This window comes from Hypanus sabinus, chromosome 1 (genome assembly GCF_030144855.1).
Source record: "Hypanus sabinus isolate sHypSab1 chromosome 1, sHypSab1.hap1, whole genome shotgun sequence".
NCBI lineage: Eukaryota > Metazoa > Chordata > Chondrichthyes > Myliobatiformes > Dasyatidae > Hypanus > Hypanus sabinus.
The window spans coordinates 151878965-151899166 of record NC_082706.1 but is presented as its reverse complement, the minus strand read 5'-3'; the positions used below and the strand labels follow the sequence as shown (position 1 = coordinate 151899166).

Below are 20202 nucleotides of genomic sequence, written 5' to 3'. Positions count from 1 at the left end.
TCAAGCCTATTCTTTGATTCTGCCTTGGGAAAACACTGAATGTTGGTATCTATATTTATCTGGATAATTATTTAACATTGTCAATTTTAATATTTATTTACAAAGCTTTCTTTTCATACATTAGTACACCTTCATTCTGGCGACTGAGGTAATTGCTTCACCATTAGTGAGTGTATCTTTAGCTGGCAATCACCCGCATTCTTTGATGCAGTCTCTGCTCCTTTGTGACATTCCTCAAAGCTTTCCTCTTTATCTCAGGTTTTTGGCTATCTTCTTCAATATCTCCATGTGCAGTTCAGTGTCAAATTGTCTCCATCATTTTGTGCTAAACATACATTTATAGTGTTAGCTTTCAGAACATTTGAGAAGGATGTTAACATGCACATCCAATGCAAGCGACAGAGGATGAAAATTTGTAGCAATTATAATGATACAATAACCACTGCTCTACAAACCGTCCTTACACATCTGGAGAAGAAGGATGCTTATGTGAGAATGCTGTTCTTGGACTACAGTTCAGCATTCAACACCATAGTTCCATCCGGGCTTGACAAGAAGCTCAGAGACCCCGGCCTTCAACCTGCCTTGTGTAGCTGGATCCTGGACTTTCTGTCAGATTGCCAGCTGGTTGTAAAAGTGGGCTCCCTCACATCCAACCCTCTGACTCTCAATACAGGAGTCCCTCAGGGCTGCGTACTGAGTCTCCTCTTTTACTCTCTGTATACCCATGATTGTATCGGTACCCACAGCTCCAATCTGCTAATAAATTTGCTGGCAACACTACATTGATTGGCCTTATCTCAAACAATAACAAGGTAGCCTACAGGGAAGAAGTCATCTCTCTGACACAGTGATGTCAGGAAAACAACCTCTCCCTCAATGTCACAAAAGCAAAGGAGCTGGTTGTGGATTACAGGAGGAATGGAGACGTGCTAACCCCTACTGGCATCAATGGATCTGGAGATGAGAGGGTAAACAGTGTCAAGTTCTTCAGCATCCACATCACCAAGGACCTCACGTGGTGCCTCTTTCACCTCAGAAAGTTGAGGAAATTTGGTATGGGCCCCCAAATCCTAAAAATTTTCTACAGGGGCACAATTGAGAGCATCCTGACTAGCTGCATCACTGCCAGGTATGGAAACTGTATCCCCCTTAATTGCAGGACTCTGCAGACAGTGGTGCAGACAGCCCAGTGCATCTGTAGTTGTGAACTTCCCATGATTCAGGACATTTACAAGGACAGGTGTGTAAAAAGGGCCCATAGGATCATTGGGAACCCAAACCATCCCAACCACAATCTATTCCAGCTGCTACCATCCGGGAAATGGTACTGCAGCATAGAAGCCAGGACCAACAGGCTCTTGGACAGCTTCTTCCACCAGGCCATCAGACTGATTAACTCTTGCTGATTTGAGTGTACTCTATATTACACTGACTGTTCTATTTATTATAAATTACTATGATTGCACATTGCACATTCAGACGGAGACATAACGTAAAGATTTTTACTCCTCGTGTATGTGAAGGATGTAAGAAATAAAGTCAATTCAATTCTTTGATAAACATTATTGGCATGCTATATTAGCACTAGATTGTGAACTGCACTTATGTGCTGGCCCCGTTTATTGGTTGTTAATGCAAACAACACATTTCACTGTACTTACCAATGTACATATGATAAATAATCTAAATCTGATGAACAACATACACAAAATGCTGGTGGAACACAGCAGGCCAGGCAGCATCTATAGGAAGAAGCACAGTCGACATTTCAGGCCGAGACCCTTCGTCAGGACTAACTGAAAGAAGAGATAGTAAGAGATTTTAAAGTGGGAGGGGGAGAGGGAAATCCAAAATGATAGGAGATGACAGGAAGGAGAGGGATGAAGCTAAGAGCTGGAAAGTTGATTGGCAAAAGGGATACAGAGCTGGAGAAGGGAAAGGATCAAGGGACGTGAGGCCTGAGAAGAAAGAAAGGGAGAGGGGAGCACCAGAGGGAGATGGAGAGCAGGCAAGGAGTGATTGTGAGAGGGGCAGAGAGAGAAAAAAGGGGGGGGGAGGGAGAGAGAGAGAGAGAGAGAGAGAGGGGGGGGAGATAAATAAATAAATAAGTGATGGGGTAAGAAGGGGAGGAGGGGTATTAACAGAAGTTAGAGAAATCAATGTTCATGCCATCAGGTTGGAGGCTACCCAGACAGAATATAAAATTATGTTCCTCCAACCTGAGTGTGGCTTCATCTTGACAGTAGATCTGCTGAGACCAAATCTGTATTAGTAAGTATTAATTCCAGTTCCTATGCCTGAGAGAGATTTAATCAAAGACTCATCATTTTAATTATTAGGATGTTTTTATACGAGTTGAGGTTGAATAGAATGGACAACATCAAGTCAGCACAGTGGCACTGCTGGCTGAGCTCCTGCCTCATAGCGAAGTCCACCCTGGCCTGGCCTTGAGTGATCTCTATGCGGAGTGTGCACGCATGCCCCGTGACCGTATGAATTTTCCAGGGTGCTTAGTTTTCCTCTCGCATCCAAAAAAACACGCAATTTGTTGGTTAATCATGCATTGTACATTGTCCCCAGTGTGAAGGTGTGAAGTAGAACTGAGGGTGAGGAGGGAGATGCTGAGAGTGAAAACTGGGATTGGTGTAAATTGGTGCTTGGTAATTGAAAAGCCTTTTTTTCATGGGGTATGCCTCGATAATGCTCCAGGGCAGCCCCCTCGAGATATGTTGCCAAGTTGCTCATTCGCGCCCTATGATTTTTTTTTTTGCATTGTCATCTCCCTCTAGGTGGCAGTAAAGTAATGGCTGTTTATGGATTGCAAATTCAACAATTTTTGCACATTATAGACTTTTGAGTGATTGCTCTTGAGACGTGGTGTATCCAACCAGCTGATCAGTATTTGCTAAACACCGAAACTTCTTCGTGTTATGCTAAGGGTTTAAGCCGCAGAACGTTCAGTCTCTAACAATACTATATTGCTCAATCCTATCCAATAAATTTCTAATATGAACAGCCCTGATAGAGAAAACATGGAATATATAAGTTTAAACATTACAACAGTCACGATCAATGGATGGCTTACCAGCAAAACTAAGAAGCTCCATGTCAGAAAGCCAGTTTAAAAACTGTTCTATTTGAAGTTTAACGTTTGAAATACTAAGAACCCACAACTTTGGCCAGTGCTGCCTGACACTATTATTATTTTGACGAAGCTGCCGGAACGATAGTTGCAACACTGCCATAAGTCAGCTCGGCCACGTAGTCAGAGCAGTTCACTGCGTTTTCGCCCAGCGGACCCCAAAATGCTCAAATGCAAAATGTACTGGAACACAGGTCTGACACTGGGCATTCAGATCAGTTGAAGGTAATCAAGAGTACAGCTGGGAACAAGATTATATCACGAACACTTGGGTTGACAGTGACCTGTTACCTGACGCGAAACAACCACCCTACCTCCGATATAACCAGCGCAAAAATGGCCCAGTGAGTTCTTCCAGCGTTTTTTTTGCTCCAGATTCCAGCATCTCTTGTGTACCCGCTATAGCCGAATCGATATTAGGTCAAGATATAGTAATGCTATTTCCCACAGAACACGTAACTCGAAAGATAGAAGATGCATTTGGCGATTGAACGTGAAAATGTGAACCTTAGGATTTATATTTGGCATTGACAATTTCTAGCGAAGCGCACCTTTACTAATTGTTGTCAACCATTTCAAGTAGGTCCCTGCAGCAGAGATTTGCTGTAAAAGTCCGGATCGGACCAGAGTCGGGAGAGTTTGTAAAAGGAAATGAACTTAATACGTGTCGGTCAGGCACACATTTCACCGTCCCTGACCATGCGCCAGGCAAACCCTCGTAACTACAGTGAAAGCCAAGGATTAACTTGGAGACCCAGTACTCTTACAATTCCACTCCGCCGCAGATCAGAGATAAAGCCTAATGCAAAGCAAAAGTGCGCGTTTCCCAGCCTCATCCCGCACCCACCAAAGCCGTCAAGATCGCAACTGGATTCCTTTTTCCCCAATTACATCCGTGACATAACGCACCTCAGACGTCGCTGATCCAATGGCGAGCAACCGTGCAGCCTATAAAAGCTGGTCCGTAGCCAAGGCGCGCGCCAGATATCAGCCCGTGTGATCAGAGGGAGCAAGCTAAGCAGCGCACTCGGCGGCTACAACCATGTCGGCAACCTGGGGCTACGGAGCAGACAACGGTTAGCATTGCTCACCGCCACAGCGCACAGCCTCGGCGGGGACAAGGCTGCGGTGGCAGCTGCCCGAATCTGGCCAGTGATTGTCACGGTCCGCTGCCTCTGTCCTCCAAGCGGCCCGGCTCCGGGAAGGTTTTAAGAAACGCTCTGTCTGCCGAATTGTGATCTCTTTCCAGTGGCGAGCTGCTGTTCTTGAGATTTTCCTCCCTGCCTTTAAATCCCAATTTCCACAGTTAATGTCCGTTTAAACAAGAAAGAACATGAATATATTTATTGCAAGGAAATCTTGTTATCAGGGGTAAAAGGTTCAATGATTTAAGATTAACTAACATTATAGGAAAGTGCACTTTGATATTTGTTGTCAAATTCAAATGCCTGATCAGAATTAATCATTGAGGCAATTTGCCTTCCGCTCTATAAATTAACTATATTAACTACTTGGTGGCAGATTCACAGTCACGAGAAAAAACGTAACTGCTTTCCGGTTACAAAATCGAAACTCTCCGCCCCCTCTTCCTTCACTCGGGCTGTAGCTATCAAGGAGCAGTGGGTGACCTTGGTTCTCATCTCACGATGCAGGTCCGTCCCGTTGGGCTGAGAATTTCCCCGTGGCGAAGGAAGGCAGCCGGCAGTCACCCATCGAGATTAAGAATGCGGAAACCAAGTACGACCCGAGCCTGAAGCAGCTGAGCCCCAGCTATGACCCCTCCAACGCAAAGAGCCTCGTTAACAGCGGCATGTCGGTCCAGGTGGATTTCGACGACAGCAAAGAACAATCCGGTTAGTAAAGATGTTGTGCTTGGATAAGAATGCTTCCCGAACCTTGTTATAAATGACTGTTGTCGAGAATGCGACAGATTGCATGTTGCCGTCTTAGATTCAGGAAAGACGTGAAACGCTCCTTCAGGACGGGTTTGAATCATCAGGAACTCTAACCCGGCTCCTGTACATTTCACAATAAAGAGCACGTTGGCGGATAGTTTCTAACTGCTGCGGTATTTAAAGTCGGGCAGTGGAAGCACTAAACCAATCTTTGCTTCATTCATAATGATTGAGGGCGGGAATGTAGCGAGCGGTAGACGGCGTGAATAGTGATTATGAAGCCCGATTTTGATAGGGTGTACCTGCAATTCTGTTGGACTGCAAAGAATCCTAGAGGGGTTGCAGAGTTGCTTTGGGTGAACAAAGAAAACGACTCGGATCATCGTAGCAGTTGCCAAGAGGAAAAATAATTGAGTTTGAAGTTGAGTGTGTAATTGATTTGTCCCAGTCATAATTCAACAGTTTGCAACCAATAAAAAAAATACACTCATTATAAACAAAGTTTGCCTGCCCTGCAAAATTTTAACACCTGCTTTAGAGTTCCCCGTTGCTCCCCCTCTGCTGCTTGGTCACAAGAGTTCCAGTCTGTCTGCGTTCCCAACCCAACCACTACTAATGCTGAGGGAGATTTGAATAGAGGACTTCAGCAAAACAAGAGTGTGGAAGGATGTGGTTACACTGGTAGAGAAGAATTTCATCCGGTTCCGTTCTGAGGAGTAATTGCAAGGGTGTTTGTTCCTTTGGAATTGACAAGGCTGAAGGTGGGGTGGGAGGTTAGGGAACCCAATTGAAAATATACAAAACAAAATGCATCGATAATGTAGGTAGTAAGTAAAATGATCCCATGGCAGAGGTATCCAAGACCAGAGGCCATCGATTTTAAAATGAGATTTGCAGGAGATCGGACAAACTGCTATTTTCGCCTAAATGGTGGGTAAAGTCTGGAATACCTTTTTTTTACTTTGAGCCACTAAATGGCAGGGAGGTGTAAGCAGAATGGGCTATTGTTGGAGCTGGCAACAGGCAGAGGCTACAGGTGCTTCTGAGTAACTTGTCATTTATTTTTGATTGTAGCACTTAGGGTTGAGAAGCTAGAGCTAAAGGTATAAGAAGCTCAGCAGGAAGAGGCTGCGTAAGTGACCTAGGTGAGTTGAAACTGACAGGTTTGGGGGGGGGGCAGGCATAGTTAAGACCAGGTGAGCATCTTTGTAGTCTGTAGTCCCTGGTCCCCAATTCAGTGTAGGCAGTTAGGGCAGCGGAATTCCCTTCCCGTAAGGAGTGAGACTTCAGGATGACGACTACATCTGCGAAAGGTGCACCTGACTGTCAAGGTCAAGGAACTGGAGCTGAAAGTACCCAAGTGACTGAAAACTTACAGATGAAACTTCTACTGAATTGGTCACACCCAGCGTGTAGGCTTCAGATAACTGATGGGCTACCACTAGGAGAGGTAAGCGGAGTAAGCAGTTAGTGCAGGGTTCCCCTCTGCATCCAGTATGGCCCTTTGGATACTGCTGGGGGATGACCTATTGATGCAGCAGCCAGGCCAGTGGAGCTGTGGTCAACTTTGAGACTCAGCAGAAAAGGGTAATGTCAGGTAGAGTGATTGTGATAGGAGACAAAACAGTTGTTATTAATTGCTGTACAGCACGGAGCAGGCCCTTTGGGCCTTGCTGGGTTGCTAATCATTGTGCTAACCATTACGCAGTAGTGTCAGCCTGGGAGGTTAGGGGGACAGGAATGGGTCCTTAATGTCCCAGGGTTTCGATCTCCTAGAAAAGGTGGTGAGGGAGTTGCATAACTAATCGGGGACAATATCAGCTGCACTCAGAGGGGACGTAATGGAGGGCTTATCCACTCAGTCTGTATGGGTAGATCCCAAATGGGAAAGATGTAATCACTCAGATGGTATTGTGCTACAGACCATCTAATAGCCACACAACGTTGAAGAACAGATATGTAGGCAGATTAAGGAAAAGTGTAAAGACAATAGGGCTATTGTCATGGGGAACTTCAACTTTCCTTGTGTAAATTGGGACCTTCTGATTGTAAGTACAAGGGGTTGAGATGGGACAGAATTTGTTAGGGGCATCCAGGAGGGTTTCTTAAATCAATATGTGGATAGTCCAACAGGAGGGGGCTCTACTGGGTCTGGTGTTGGGTAATGAGCCTCGCCAGGTGACCAACCCTTCAGTGGATGAAGAGTTGGGGAGCATTGAACACAACTCCTTAAGTTCTAAGATAGTTATAGATGAGGGCAAGTATGGACCAATGTGAGAGTATTGAACTACGGCAGGACAAATTATGTAAACACCAGGCAGGAACTAGGGAGAGTTAATTGAGAACAGCTGTTCTTTGGGGGGGGGGAGAGTCCATGTCTGACATGAGAGAATACTGGGGTCTTGCCCAATATCTCTGTGTCCTCTCCAGCCACAGGTGAGGTCCCAGAGGACTGGCGAGTATCTTGTGCTGTTCCATTATTCACGAAAGGAACCAGGGATAATCATGGAAATTATAGACTGAGTCTCATTAGTCGATGCTACTGGAGGGAAGGGATTTGTGAACCTTTGGAGAATCATGGCCTAATTAAGAAGAGCCAGCATGGCTTTGTGCTGGGCAGGGTGATTGATGATGACAGAGCTGTGGATGTTTTCTGCATGGATGTTGCCCTAAGGTGTTTGATAAGCTCCCTCATGGTAGACTCATTCAGAAGATTAAGATGTGTGGGATCCATGGTGGATTGGCTGTTTGGATTCAGAACTGGCTTGCCTGTAGAAGACAGGGTAGTTATGGAAGGAACTTGTTGTAGCTGGAGATCTGTGTTTAGTGGTGGTCTGCAAGAATCTGTACTAGGACTTCTGCATACATACATGATCTCGATGAAAATGTAGGTGGTTGGGTTAGTAAGTTTGCAGATGATATGAAAATTGGTGATGGTGTGGATGGAGTAGAGGACTGTCATATACTGTAGAATATAGATCACAGTTGCAGATATGGCTGAGAAATTGCAAATGGATTTTAACCCAGACAAATGTAAAGTGATGCGCCTTGGTAGGTCAAATGTAAAGAGTACACTATTAAGGGTGAGGATGAGGAGTGGGATCATAGGGTCCAAGTTCATAGTTCCCTGAACGTGGCTACACAGGTTGATAGGGTGGTTAAGAAGGCATATGGCATGTTTGCTTTTATTAGTTGGAGCATTGAATTGGAAAGTCGGTAAGTTACATTGCATCTTTATAAAACTCTAGTTACGCTGTATCTGAAGTATTGCATACAGTTCTGGTTGCCCTGCTTTGGAGAGTGTGTGGAAGAGTTTTACCAGCATGGTACTGGGATTAGAGGGCATGTGCTACAACGAGAAGTAGGACAAACTTCGGTTGTTTAGTCCTGAGTGGCAGATTTTGAGGAAAGATCTGATAGAGGCTTATAAGATTGAGAGGCATAGACAGTAGACAGGCAGGGCCTCAGCCTGAAATATCAACTGTTTATTCCTTTTCCTAGGTGCTGCCTGAGCTGCTGAGCTCCTCCAGAATTTTGTGTTCCCCAGACAGACAGCATCCTTTTATCAGGGTTGAAATGCCTAATACCAAAGGGCATGTATTTAAGATGAGAGGGGGTTATTTCAAAGGAGGTGTGAAGGACAAGTTTTTTAATTCAGGGGTGGGTGCCTGGAGTGATGGTAGAAGTTTCTCGGAGACATTTAGGTAGGTACATGAATGAGGGAAAACTGAACCATATGAATATTGTACAGGCAGAGGAGATTAGTTAGGTTGTCCATTTGATTAGTGATTTTAATTTGATCAACACAATATTGTTGGCTGAAGGGCCTGTTTGTGTGCTGTACTATTCTATCCTCCTGAGAAGGCGGTAGAGGCAGGTAGTTGCTACATTTAAGTAGTATCTGTGCAAGTACCTGAATTCCTAAGGCATAACTGTCAGTGGACTAAGTGGCTATAAACAGGATTGTACAGATGGGTATTTGATGGTTGACATGGTCCTAATTACCTTTTTCTGTACTTTGTGCCCCTGACGCTAGGTTATCCAAAACTGCTGCTTCGGCTTTAACTTTTTACATGTTCCATGTATCTTCCCCTCTGTGCTCCATGTGACTTGGCTACCAACCAAGTGTAATTTAAATTGTCCTTGCTTTCATATCCTTCTGTTATCATGCCTCTTATCTTTAAGATATCGGAGTGAGCCATTCACCTCCACTTGGCCTTGTAAACATTCCTTAATCTAACCTATCTCCATTGGAGGTTGTCATTGGATGCCAAATGCATCACTTCTGGAGTTCCTCATCAAAACTTCTTTGCAGACCTCCTTCTCTTGTTTGAGTCTCCACTGAAATTGTTGTCCTTGGTGTCAAATTTTATTTGATAAGTTTCCCATGAAGCACCTGGAGCCATTGATTCATGTTTTTTTTCAAAAAAACTAAATTTGGATATATCATACTTTTATTCAGAAGATAAGTTCTTCAATATGATTAATTACAGATATATTGTAATGTTTTTTGGTTATCTTGTTAATACTTATTCCTCTGTTACTTCAGTACTGTCGGGAGGCCCCATTAGCGGTAAATATCGGCTACGCCAGTTCCACTTGCACTGGGGAGCCCGTGATGAGCACGGCAGTGAACATGTAGTAGATGGAAAATCTTATTCTGCAGAGGTAAGTATGCCTAAATGCTTGTGCTTGTAGGTAAAATGGGGCCGCTGATTTGTATAAGAAATGAAAAAGTTGAGCTTTGCTAAAATGCTAGCTAAAAATACAAATATTAAAGTGAGACAGTATTTGCCAAACTAATCAATTTAAAAAAAAAAAGGGTATCTTTGTGTGGCTGAGAATTACAGGAGTCCTTCATGAATATTTTAATATGACAAAATCATATTTGTTCCTAGTTGTATTTGGGGTAATTTTGCTGGTGGACTACGTTAGAACACTGACTCTAGGGGAAGCAAAACCATATTCTGACCTTTATAATAATAGTTCAACACAAGCTGATTAAATTGAAGATGTAATATGGATAAATTTTATAAAAAATGGTAGTTAAGAAGACATCAGAGAGAAGGAACGTGTTTATTGTAATTTCTATTTTCTTTCTGCTCAGTTTTCATGTTTTTGTTTTTATCTGTTCAGTGTCTGAGATTAAGAAACAACCTTTTGACAACATAAATATATTTTGAGGTATACATTGAATATTTCTGCCATACCTTGGCTGTTCATATTTGGATTAACCTTTTGGAAGATAATTTTGGAAACATAAAATGATTTTCTACAGGATCAGGGTATCTTTCCAAAAAAAACAGGCATCCAGTGTAATTCCCCTCTTAATAGTGACTGACAAAATGTGCAGTTACTGTATGAATTGAGTAAATCCCTCTTGTGTTTGCTGCTAACATATATATTAAAAGCTCAGCCTGGAATTTCACAGCAACTAAATCATTCTTTGAGTAAATAATCCTCAGTGTATCTATATTTCCTCCATAACAGTCAGTACTCAAGAAGAAAAAAAAACAACTAAGGATATACTGTAACCTAAGGGACTAGTTTGTGCCAGATTTTGATTAACTTGAACTGCAAACACGTCAAATCTAAGAGGAGGTCAAGGCAAAAGGCTTTGGGTATTGGAAGTCTGGATTAATATTAAAAAAACATGCTGGAAACACTAATCAGATCAGGCAATTTTGTTAATAGAAAGTGGTGGGATGAGTGTACAAGTCGCATTTAATTGTTGAGAATGAGTAAATGTAGTAACTCTAGCAAAGAAATTGTCTTTATGGCCTAGGGAAATAGCAGAAGAAAGGTGAGTTGCTTCCTTTCCCTTCTGCTATCTCCCAGTAACCATTTCATATGGAGCCACATTAGTCTTTTTATCTTGAACCAATTAATCTTGACCTTTCACCACACTTATTTTTTTTCTTTCCCTTGCTTCTATTTATTTTGGTCTTCATCTCAAAAGTCCACTTGTGATGAAAAGACATAGATCTGAAATGTTTATTTCTGCAGCAATGCTATATTTGATAAGCCACCAAAATGAAAGTATAAATGAACAGTGTGATTATGTGATTTAACATGGGTCTTCATAAATTGGCCCTGATGATGAATTTTCAGCGTCATTACATCTGAGTAAGGTTTAGTCACTCAACCAGCCAACAGCTCGGCCCTGGCTGAGGTATCATCATGAAACATGCTCGAGCTAGATTGTGTTTGAAAAGTGTGAATTCTTTCTTTGCCAGAAGCAAGTTTCAACTAAGTCTGTTCTATTTGCAGCTTCACCTGGTACACTGGAATGCAGAAAAATATCCCAGTTTTGAAGTGGCTGCTAAAGAACCCGATGGCTTGGCTGTAGTTGGTATCTTCCTAAAGGTAAAAGTGAATATTCAATATGTTAATTTATATTAAATAAAAAAAGCCAACACTTTTTTCCAATTACAAGGAATTTCTGTACTGTGTAGAATTCTACATGGGGTGAAATCGGTTTTATGGAAGTTAAGTTTGTCGGTCACTTGTTACAACTGCTCAATATACAGTATTTCTATAGTTTGAATATTGTGGTTGTTTTGATGACTGCTGCATTCATTTGCAAGTTTTCCACACTTGTTATCTACATACTGCCTTAGCTTTGCTATAATCAACTACCAATGCAGAAGTAACAAAGGTCATCGAAGGTTAAGTCTGTAGTATGAAGTTGTGACAGATCCACAAAAGACCACAAACAGGAAATGGATACAGATACAGAAACTAGATGTTTTGCAAAGACAGTAGGCAAATTGTTCTCGGACAATAAGCGTGTGTTTCATAACAAGATTGTCATCACATTCATCCACTGCATATTGGAAAACCATTCCAATAACTTGGAAAATGTTATGAATTTAACAAAGCACATGATATTTTTCTGATTTTATTTTTGAAGTGGAGTTGTGCAGTACCAGTTGACCCTGCCTTGTACTCACCGACAATTGAAGTAGTTTACCATCGCAGGTTCAAAGTTCAATGTACAGCATGTCCCTGTATACAACTCTCAGATTAGTTTTCTTCTGGGCATACTCAGTAAATCCAAGAACCATAATAGAATTAATGAAAGACTGTACCCAACAGGGAAGACAATGTGCAAAAGATAAACTGCAAATACTGAAGAAAATAAATAAGTAAGCAATAAATATCGGTCCTTGAAAGTGAATCAATTAGTAGTGGGAACAGTTCAGTGATGGGGCATGTGAAGCTGTCCTGATGCTTCAAGAGCCTGATGACTGAGATGTAATATCTGTTCCTGAACCTGGTGGTATAAGCCCTGAGGCTTCTGTACCACTTCCTTGATAGCAGCATTGGGGAAAAGTGCATGACCTGGGTGGTGGGGTTTGCTGACGACGAATGCCTCCTGTGATGGTGCTCCTTGTAGATGTGCTCATTGGTGGGGAGGGCTTTATCCATGATACACTGGGCCATTTCTACTATTTATTGTAGGATTTCCCATTCAAGGGCTTTGGTGTTTCCATACTAGGCCATGATGCAACCAATCAATTCATGCTCCACCACACATCTATAGAAGTTTGTCAAAGTTTTAGATGTCATGCCAAATCTTTGCCAATTTCAAAGGAAGTAGAGCTGCTGCCATGCTTTCTTCATAAATGCCCGACCAAACTGAACACTCAGAAATAAAGAACATTTATACATCTCATTATCCTATAATATTAAAGCAAATGTGAATCATTCTCAGATAAACTGAGGTGATTAATTAGTTTCAACTTCAGTAATTGGTTCAATTTATTGAATGCCCAAGCACAGGCAGCCATTTAGAATATTGCTTGCACCTGTTAGTTGGTAGAGCAATACAAACCACCACTAGCCCTGCTTTCCTCAAAACCCAATGTTTTCCTGCTGTGATTACCTAGTTGTTACAAATGCTGCTTTTGAATCCACTTACTGAACTTGAATGTTTCAGACTAACTTTCGTTTACTTAAATATTCCTTCCCCTGTGGTTCCTTGATTTTTACCTTGAAAACTACTTCATTATTTTACTTGGAGGCATTGGAATCTGGCCCACTCTACCAAAAAATGATTCAGCAAGGATACAAGACGGTTTTGTAATAATGCTTTAGGAATTTTGTTCACTTGTATCATACAGCTATATATATCATTTGTACATATATGGTAGTATATTGCTAGGATGCTGTATAGGAACTATTTTACAGTAACTCTAATAAATCAGTTTCTCTTGATGCTAGGAAGCTCAATGCTTTAAAAAAAACAATTGACCTCCTTGATGCTGTGGACACCCACCAGCCTGAACAACACATCTATTGTCATTTTTCATTGCAATTACATCTAACTTGGTGTTCCCTGGTTCCCCATCACCACCACAGAAACTTGGGAAGACCCACATTCAGCTTATGGGAATCTATAACCAGACACTCTGAATGCTGGCTTTGTGACTCTTTTCACTTGCAATTTTTTTTTAATTAATGCTTTGAATCTAAATATTGAAACTTGTAGATTTTCAGTGGCCTGTTTGTAATTATATTATACTGATTGTAAGTAAAGTTGCCTGAAATTTACCGTATCCTCAGTTACATAGCATAATTGTTTCTTTCATGGAGTTTATTAAACTTTTATTCAACTTGTGAGCATTCCTTAGTACATTGTCATGTGAGTAACCATCTGAGCTCAGAAATACCAGACATAACAACACAATTGTTTAGAGTGGTTATGTACCAAGAATAACCTTAAAAGCTTTTTTTAAAAAGGCATATAGTACCTGCTGTAAGCGAGGGTAAATTAAACTAGCTGAGTAATGAAACATGGCCATAATGATAGTGGTGTTCCTTTCTTGGTGATGCAGCTTCTCCTGGGTATGAACTGAATCACCGCAGGAATCATGATGGGTAGTTGCCTGATCAAATATCTTTTGTGAATTTCAGGTATCAGATGAAAATCCAGCCCTGCAAAGAATTATTAGTTCGCTGGAGAGTGTCAAAGTAAAGGTAAATTGAATCCCATTTTGTACAACTTTCAGATGTACTAATGGAAATGTGAATTGGTACCTGCTTAATTCTGTTATTACAATGCAATTGTTCCAGACCAAGTGAAGACTTGCCTTTGTGGTAAGCCTTTATTCTATGCAAAGGTGAAATCTGGCATAATGTTGGTTAAGAATTGAAATCATGCTTTGTGTATTAACTAATTAACTGTGCAGCATAGGAGCATAGTGGTTAGTGTAACACTATTACAGTGACTGCGATTGGGTTTAATTGCCACCACTGTCTATAAGGAGTTTGCATGTTCTACTTGTGACCACATGGGTTTCTTCCAGATGCTCTGGTTTCCTCCCATGTAACAGTAGGTTAATTGGTCACATGGGTGTAATTGGGCACCACAGGCTTATTGGGCCGGAAAAGCCTATTGTGCTTTATCTTCAGATTAAAAAAAATTAACATTTGTCAGATTGTCCACATGTCCTTGTATTTATGAGTTTTAAGATATTTGGACAACAACCCTTGTTAAATCAGTGGGGAAATGCACTACATTTGCATATCACATAATAGCACTTTGAATCTAGCATGTGTAGCATTTTTAGTATATCCCCAAGAACCAGAGGTCTCCATTGGAACACATTCAAATTAGTTCTATTTCAGTTATTTGCTAATTTTGAATGTTATTTTCCAATTTTTATTATCTTCAACAATCTTTAATTGAAGTCTGGAGCTAGTTTGTATGTTGGGGACATTTGGTACCCAGCTGTCTTTCTGTAAAGAAAATAGCCTTGTCTTGGATATCTTGCACTTGTATAACTATTAACATAGCATATGGGGGTGTGGAAGTTACTTTGCGTAGATCTCTCCTTTCTCTTTATGATAGTTTGATGTCTGAGCTTCATACTGTGCTGCCACTCAACATTTCCTGCTTTTTAACCCTCTCCAATTAAGAATGACTGGAATAAGTGAACCAGTGCCCACAGTTCCCTCATTGCAATTACATGCATTTTGACTTTAAATTTGCATTAAGTTAGTGTCCACATTGAGTAGAAACTAATGATTTAACATTTGCATTTTAAAAATTCTCCAATTTTACTATCATGCCACAGCTGATATTTATTCCCATCCTTCTTTCACTTTTCTGAAGTGATGGTGTTCTACATTTTCAAAGTGCAATTTTGATAGTGGTTCTTGAGAGCATTTTAACACAGCAAAAGAATGCCGACTTTTATCCAAGGTCGATTGTTGGGTGAGCAGAACTTGTAGACAGTGGTGTACATACATTTCATCCATGTTCATTAGATCTTTAACACCCTTCGCCTCAATCTTCTTGTGCAATTGGATCCTCATCTTCCTCACTTGCAGACCCCAGTCAGTTCAGATTAGCAACAATATCTCCTCCAATCACCAGCACAGGTCTGAGTGCTTAGCCCCCTGCTCTAATTGCTTATACTTACGATTGTAAGGCTAAACACAGCTCCAACTCCATAGTTCAGTTTGCTGATGACTCCATTGTTGTAGGGTAAATAAAATGTGGTGAATATTCAGCATATAGGAGGGAGATTGAAAATCTGGCTGAGTGGTGCCACAACAGCAACCTCTCATTCAATGAAAGCAAGTCCAAGGACCTGATTATTGACTTTCAGGAGGAAACCAGAGGTACAGTTCCTTGGTGTTATTATTTCGGAGTGTCTGTCCTGGGCCCAACACGCAAGTGCATTTGCAAAGAAAACCTGGTGGAGCCTCTACTTTAGGAGCTTGCAAAGATTCAGTATAACATCTAAAACTTTGACAAACTTCTATAGATGTCTGTGAGTATTTTCATTGGTTGTATCATGGTCCAGTATGAAAATACCAATCCCCTTGAACAGAAAATTCTACATAGAGGAGTGGATACGGTCTATCCATTATAGGTAAAGCATTCCTCACCATTGGGCATATCAACACAAAGCAGCATCCATTATCAAGGAACCCCCACCACACAGCCCATGTTCTCCTCTCATTACCATCAGGAAGGTGCAAGAGCCCTGGGATCACACCACCAGGTTCTGGAACAGTTATTACCCCTCAACCACCTGGCTCTTGAACCAGAGGAGATAACTTTACTCACTCCATCACTGAACTCCTCCCACAACCTATGGACTCCCTTTTGAGGACTCTTCATTTCACGTTCTCTATTTAGTGGTTACTTATTTTTCTGTTGGGCTTAAGGCACCATCCTAAGGAATTTATGCAGTGCTATTCATAATTTGAGAAGGGTGACCTCCTAAATCCCTTATTTTTACTTTGAAGGTGATCTGCTTTCTGTGGCATTCAGTCCTACGAGCTCCTTGATGTGATGCTCATGCAAATATAACCATAATGGAAAGGCAATTGCATTTACCTTCTCTCTGGAATTTGAATCATTTTTCCCCATGGGTTTGGAACAATGCAGTTACGGGGTATGGTTCTGACCAGATGGAAAGGCGGCAGCATGAACAGTTTATTGACGAGCAAGAGTTAATTAATGGCACCATTGAGAAGTTTTTACATCACAGATTTTTGCTTAATGAGACATTAACAAGAGTGATTGTATTTATTCTGCGTTTTACAGAGTTTGTTCGACTATTCTTTCCTGTCTTTATCATTCAAGTTGAACTTGCTGGTTTCCTTTCTGCAAGCTTTGATGCATGTAACAAAGCAAAATGAGCCTGTGGTTGGGGGGGGGGGGGGTGGAGAGAGAGAGAGCTTCAATTTTCTAAGTTTTTTGATTAAAATTGCTATTGAGGGTGGTACAAATAGTCAAATGAAGGAGCAGGAACTGTTTTGAACAGGATTGCCATGCCTTTCCATATCTGCTACTGACAAGCATTCCTGTCGAAGATGTAGTCGTGTACTGAGGCATTTGGGGGGAAAACTGATCAGTCACTACACGTTCAGCATCTGGCTTCATGCAGAGATTATTTGTAACCCTTGAAAAAATGATACCTGAAAAGCACAAGGCATTGTTGATGACTGCATTATTAATTTGTCTAAATTGCTGCTTTGGTATTTATTCCAGCTATATATACTTCCATTTTTAGGGTTCAAGAATTGAGTTCAAAGACTTCAACCCTAGTACTCTGCTGCCATCAAGTCTCAGTTATTGGACTTATCTGGGATCCTTGACAACTCCTCCTCTATATGAGAGTGTCATCTGGATTGTACTTAAGAACCCTATTCCTATTAGCAAAGAACAGGTAAATATAAAAGACACATGATGTCTGCAAAACTTACCACTCGGGGACACAATAAAATCAAGCTAATGTGGTGAGTATTTGGCCCATGATGTCTGACGAGTAAAGCTTGTTTATCTCAATAACAGAGGGCCATCGCTCAGTGAGAACCATACAGGCAAGGGAGGAGATGATTACACACCCTGCTTACATTCAGGGTGGCACACAAACAACTGTATAACCCGAGCTACAATAAATGAACTTGAACATCTCACTATAATTCTACTGAACACGCACACCAGAAAGTTTTAAAACAAGAACAATAAGTAGCGCTAGCCACTAGGAATGCTGGGGTGAGCTGTCAGCCATGCCCCCAGAGTGCCACAGTAATTTAACTGTCATTTAAGAGATTTGTTTCAACTACTAAACATAGTGCCAGAAAAGCTCAGCTGGTTGGACTGCATCGTGGAAAGAAATTTAAGAAGCTACCTGTATTTCCAGCATTTAATGTTTTTATTTCAGATTTATTGAAAAGTGGGCCTTTTGGCCTAGTCCTATCCACCTGCACACAGGCCATGGCCCACCATAAACCTTTCATCCATGTACTTATCCAAACTTCTCTAAATGCTTCAGTTGAACCTCCATCTGCCACTTCTGCATTGCAGCTTGTTCCATATTCTCACCACCCTCTGAGTGAAGAAGCTTCCCCTCATATTCATCTTAAATATTTCACTTTTCCCCTAAAACCTCTAGTTCTGTCCACACTCACCTTCAGGGGATTAAAAAGCCCTCGCGCATTCACCTTGTCTGTACCCCACACAATTTTGTGTATGTCAATAAGATCTCCCCATATTCACCTGTGCTCCAGGGAAGGAGGTCCTAAGCCATTTAACCATTGACACCCTGGTAGATTTTCTCTGAATTCTTTCAACTTGTATCTTTCCTGTAGATGGATGAGCTGAGCTGCACGTCTAGCCTCACCAACAGCTTGAACAATGCTAAATGCCCTGATTTGAGGGCCAAAGTGCCAAAAGCTCTTTACAATTCTATCTACTTATGATGCCACTTTTGGAATTATAGATCTGTATTCCCAGTTCCCTTTGTTTACTGTACGCCTCAGTGTCCTACCATACATATCTCATTTGTCTACATTAAGTTCAGTCTGCCATTTCTCAGCCCTTTTTCTCTGCTGGTCCACATCAAGCAGTAAGTTTTGATGGCCTTGCTTACTGTTCACAATGCCCCCAATTTTGATGTCATCCACAAATCTACAGATCCAGTTCACCACATTATCATCCAGATAATTGATACAGATGATAACAATGGACTCGGTGCTCATCGCTGTGGCATACCACTAGTCACAGGCTTCCAGTATTGACTTCTCGTGCATTCATCTTAAATCTGTGGCTTTTAAGTTTAATTACGGCAGAAAGTAAATCTGAGCATATACTTTGACATTGTTAAGTAATAGTGGCAACTTTTGGTTGCTTTGTATTGAAAGAATGTTGATGGAAAAGGTTTGGGCTGAGGCAGACTTTAACTTGATCTGATCTTCGTATTTTCCAGATGGCAAAGTTCCGCACCCTGCAGTTCACGGGACCAGATAATCTCATGCAGGACAACTTCAGACCTCCCCAGCCTCTGAACAACAGGGTGGTCCAAAGAAATTTCCAATAAGATTTGGGATTTGCAGACAGTCAGCAGCTTGCTTTCCTGTACAAATCTAAGCAATAGCTAGTGATTATTCCCTTGCACTATAGATGGAATCGGCAGCCTTCCTCAAGCACAAATGAATAAATTTGATCATCATAGACTGGCTGCCATGACAAAGTTCCTGTAACCTTGCCACCTAGCAATATGTAAAGCAATCAGTTGTACTCAAATAAGACTTGAAAGTAATCTATTGGAGGATTAAGCTATAGCACTGAATATATTCAAGATTATATGAAGGTATTTTTGAGTTGACTCCAAGATAATTTACAATGCTAATTATATTGAATGTTTTTGAAGAGCTTATTCATAGAATTATTTTGACCAATGCAATAACTTATAGGCCATTGTAATAAGTAAATTAATGTTTCACTATCTCATTGTGCTGTTATCTTTGAACAAAATTATCACCATGTGGTAAAAGTAGATTACTGGTGCTTAATTCTTTAGTTCCCACTTTTGACTCTTGTTGATACCAAGCAGTTTTATTTATATTTTTCAACCAATGGGGATTGTGGTGGGGCAGTGAATGACTCTTTAGTAGTATTTTGACAAAGCCTATCTTTGCATAAAACAACTCCCAAAACAAGCCTCTTGATGTTTTAAATTTGCCCTGCTACTGCTTTCACTAATTACTCATATCTTATTATTCTTACTTCTGACTTTAACTTTAAAACATTTAAATGTTTAGTTAGTTAATAATAGGACCTCTAACCTTCCCAAGTGATTTAAAAAAAACTTGATTCTGCTATCCTTCCCCTCTGTTTCTGTACATTTGGTGGAATAAGTTTTTAGTCAAGCTTCTGCTTATCATATACCATCAACAAAGTCTTTGATTAGTTGATCCATAACAGTCGTGGAGTCATTGTAAGTTTGGTGTATACAGAGTAAATTAATTTGAGAAACTGTTCTGCTCTTTGTTTTGTTAATGGGATGTCACAAATCATTAGAGTAATATATTTTGAGCTGTCAGTAAAGAATCCTCATACATTTATTAACATTCACATGACAAAGTTTTGTGCAAACAATCTCTGAGGATAAAACTGAGGGCCAAGTGCGTGACTGCTTTATCAGTAACCTTCCTTTCATTGTAAAGTCAAAACTACTCTCAGTGGCTACCTTATTAGCTACACCAGTACAGCTACCTGTTAATGCAAATATCTAATCAGCAAATCACGTGGCAGCAACTCAATACATGAGGTTTGGGTGTGTGCAGACCAAACATTAGAAGGGGAAGAAATGTGATCTAAGTGACTTTGACTATGAAATAATTATTGGTGCTGAA

The 20202-nt window shown here is 41.0% G+C and overlaps 2 protein-coding genes across 2 annotated transcripts in view; one reads left to right on the top strand and one right to left on the bottom strand.

Annotated features, from left to right (window-relative positions):
- LOC132399187 (ribosomal biogenesis factor-like) overlaps positions 1–4193 on the bottom strand; it is a 72523-nt gene extending 68330 nt beyond the window's left edge. Inside the window, exon 1 of the mRNA XM_059979327.1 lies at positions 4055–4193. The gene's annotated coding sequence lies outside the window, so the exon portion shown is untranslated. The remainder of the gene's footprint in view (positions 1–4054) is intronic.
- LOC132399184 (carbonic anhydrase 13-like) lies at positions 4089–19823 on the top strand. Its single transcript, XM_059979292.1, has 7 exons — positions 4089–4221; positions 4798–4998; positions 9590–9708; positions 11311–11406; positions 13960–14022; positions 17076–17231; positions 18774–19823. Exons 1-7 carry the CDS (start codon positions 4188–4190, stop codon positions 18882–18884), a joined length of 780 nt encoding a protein of 259 aa, XP_059835275.1. The 5' UTR covers positions 4089–4187; the 3' UTR covers positions 18885–19823.
- The last annotated feature ends 379 nt before the right edge of the window (positions 19824–20202 follow it).